Source organism: Abrus precatorius, unplaced genomic scaffold (assembly GCF_003935025.1).
Source record: "Abrus precatorius isolate BTA unplaced genomic scaffold, Abrus_2018 Scaffold2, whole genome shotgun sequence".
Lineage (NCBI taxonomy): Eukaryota > Viridiplantae > Streptophyta > Magnoliopsida > Fabales > Fabaceae > Abrus > Abrus precatorius.
In genome coordinates this window covers 3,109,154-3,112,356 of record NW_020874362.1, presented here as the reverse complement: position 1 = coordinate 3,112,356, position 3,203 = coordinate 3,109,154, and the positions used below count along the sequence as shown (strand labels likewise).

The 3,203-nt window shown below is 32.4% G+C and overlaps 1 protein-coding gene across 1 annotated transcript; it reads left to right on the top strand.

Moving 5' to 3' along the window:
- Positions 1–723: 723 nt before the first annotated feature.
- On the top strand, positions 724–2,810 carry LOC113859263 (peroxidase 10-like). Its single transcript, XM_027492074.1, has 4 exons — positions 724–945; positions 1,061–1,270; positions 1,508–1,679; positions 2,398–2,810. Exons 1-4 carry the CDS (start codon positions 724–726, stop codon positions 2,808–2,810), a joined length of 1,017 nt encoding a protein of 338 aa, XP_027347875.1.
- The last annotated feature ends 393 nt before the right edge of the window (positions 2,811–3,203 follow it).

The following is a 3,203-nucleotide window of genomic DNA, read 5'->3' as shown; positions in this document are numbered from 1 at the left end:
CTCACTTTCACTCTATATTTAGAATGTTCTGCTTTGACTTCTTCTTCCCTGTAATTTACACCATTTATCTTCAAAGTGCAAGTGTCTTACTATCGTGGCGGAACAGGACAGGTAGCAAAGAAAAGGAAAGAAAAAAGGTACTAAGGTATTGATTACACTATCATTCAATTTCTCCTAATCCTAGTCAAGTGAGAGTGTATATGTTACGGTTTCAAGAGTGTTCTTTATTAGATTTAGACATACATTTCATTATAACAAATCACTCAACGGAAATGTAGATTTATTGCATCAAACTCAAGTGATCTCCAGCGTTGCCACCTTCTACAAAAAAACAAGTTATTTTAATAAGGATGAACATTTTCATTTTCGAAGTTAAAGAATACAAGATGCCCTTCAAGTTTAAAGAGTAAAACTAATCGTTACTCACATTATAGTTACTGTTAGCACAAAAAAATTTATACACAATAAGATTGAAACACGATATCTTATTAAATAGATTGACTTTACACATATAACCACAACGGAGCCATTGGACTAACCCTAATTAACACCTTGTTTGATGTTATATATAATTATTTTTATTTACTTTTTTTTATATTAATACATTTCAAAAATACATCTAAATAATCAAACATTTTCGAAACAAGCAGGTGTCTTTTTCTTCTATAAATCGATTCATTGTGCAAGGCAATTGTAATTGAGCTGCTTTCAAATTTCCAACTTATGGAGGGTACCTCAAATAAGCATTCTTTTATTCTCTTGATTTTGGTTTTGCAAGTACTCCTTAGTCCTCGAGTACATTGTCAACTTAGATATGACTTCTATCATGCAACTTGTCCAACCCTGCCTTTAATTGTTCGAAGCACACTCTTGTCAGCAATGGCCCTTGATCCAAGGATTGCAGCTTCTATCTTGCGCCTTCATTTCCATGATTGTTTCGCCAATGTAAATTAATAACCTATCTTATATTTAGTTATTGTTTTAACTTGGTTATTTTTTCATGTATATATGTGTTTCCATAACCACTAATATGCTTTACTTTTACGTTTTTCTTCCACAGGGATGTGATGGATCAGTGTTACTTGATGATACCAGCACTTTTACTGGGGAGAAAAACGCATTGCCTAATCGAAATTCTATCAGAGGATTTGAGCTAATTGATAGAATTAAGTATGCAATCGAGTGTGTATGCCCATCCACCGTATCATGTGCTGATATACTAGCTCTAGCAGCTAGAGAAGCTGTTAATCTAGTAAGAAACCCCAGCACCGTCTTATTACGATTCAGCATTAACTAACATATGCTATGGGCAAAATCAATAAATAATACCTTTTTATTAAAAATATATAACATTTAATATTATGAATACATAAAATATTATAATGCCTTATGATTTTAAATAAAAAAATTATTATTTTTAAGTTTTTATTGTGTTTAGAGAAACTGAATTCATAACACAATATACTGTATAAACTAGAGATATTAATTCCTGGTGTAATTTTGTCAGAGTAGTTTTAGACTATACTGGGGGGCACCAGCACTTCTTGGTCGTAGAGATGGCACAACAGCAAGCCTGAGTGAGGCTAATCAGTTGCCTTCACCCTTTGACTCCCTAGAAAACATTACCAACAAGTTCATTTCTAAGGGTCTTGAAATTAAGGATGTAGTAGTGCTCTCAGGTTTGTTTTCTTTACTTCTAGTTTTGGTAATTTAGGAGTTCTCACAGCTTGTAACTTTGATTTGATTGCCATCAATAGCATTAAGAAGTTAGTAATACGTTTGACTAATATTAACCGCTTACATGTATTTCTATTTTCCAACTCAATTGTGATTGTAGAATAGCTAGCAAAATAAAAACAGGATGAGAGGTAAATATTAATTGAAGAAGTATCGTTGGATTTATATGGAGACATGGTACAACAGCTTTGTTTGGAGCAAGGTTCATGTTTTTCTTCAGCATTCATGCAGCTAGTGTCAAATCGCGGTACAATAATATTTGGTGAAGCAATAGATTGAGCCAGGGCTATGTCCTCTAGCTAGCTTCTCCCTTTCCGTCAAACTTGAACAGGAAAAAGGAACATAATTTTGCTCAAAGCTAACAAATAAAATACTCCCACTAGGCCTAAATTACATCACATCACATCACAACATAATTGAGATGTGTCACAATTAATTTAATTTGTAAAATTTTATAAAAATTTGTGTTTTTTATTAAAAGTTTTGAAATACTTTGTCTAAAAAAATATTTGTGCAATTTTTGTTACAATACAAAGAAATAGAAAGAGGAAAGAAAAAGAATAAGATGAGTAATCTGATCAAGAAAAATAGATAGAAATTTGTTGTAAGAATTTATCATGAAAATACTATAACCCTTTTATCACTATGTGATGAATGCAGGAGCCCATACCATAGGCTTTGCTCAGTGCTTTACATTCAAGCAAAGGCTTTTCAACTATAAAGGCACTGGTAAATCCGATCCATCACTTGATGATTCACTTCTACAATATTTACGGGAACTGTGTCCAAATAATGATTCTGACACCCATTTGGCTCCCTTGGATACCATGACTCCCCACTTTTTTGATAACATGTATTACAGAAACCTTGTGAAGAATTTAGGACTACTTCAGACAGATCAAGCTCTTATGCATGACAAAACCACTGCTTCATTGGTCATCAAGTATAGTGACTGGCCTGGTCAACTTCACTTCTACCATGACTTCGATGCATCTCTTGGGAAAATGAGTCTTATTGGTGTACTCACAGGACAACAAGGGGAGATAAGGAAAAATTGCAGGGTGGTGAACTAGAAATCTATTTGTATGTGCTCTGTTATCCTTTTTCTACAAACCAAATAGAGTTCATATATCAACATTCTCTCCAAGTTTGTATAAGAGCTAGAAAAGAGAATAGGTTTGTTGTATCCTTGAAAATTTGGGCTGATAGTTCAGATTGATGAATTAAGAGTTTGGTGACTTTTTGTTACTATGGAAGCAATTTTATTCTAAATTTTAAAATTATCTTATCCCATATTTTTTAATTTGACTCTGATTCCGCAAAAATTAATTTTACTTTAAAATTAAAATTTATCTTATCCAGAAAATTTGTATTTTATAGAATAAATTTTAAATTGGTTTCCCACGATTTTTACTAGATTTTGATCTAATCTTTAAATGGTTAATTATTTCCCTCAGCCTCAAAAT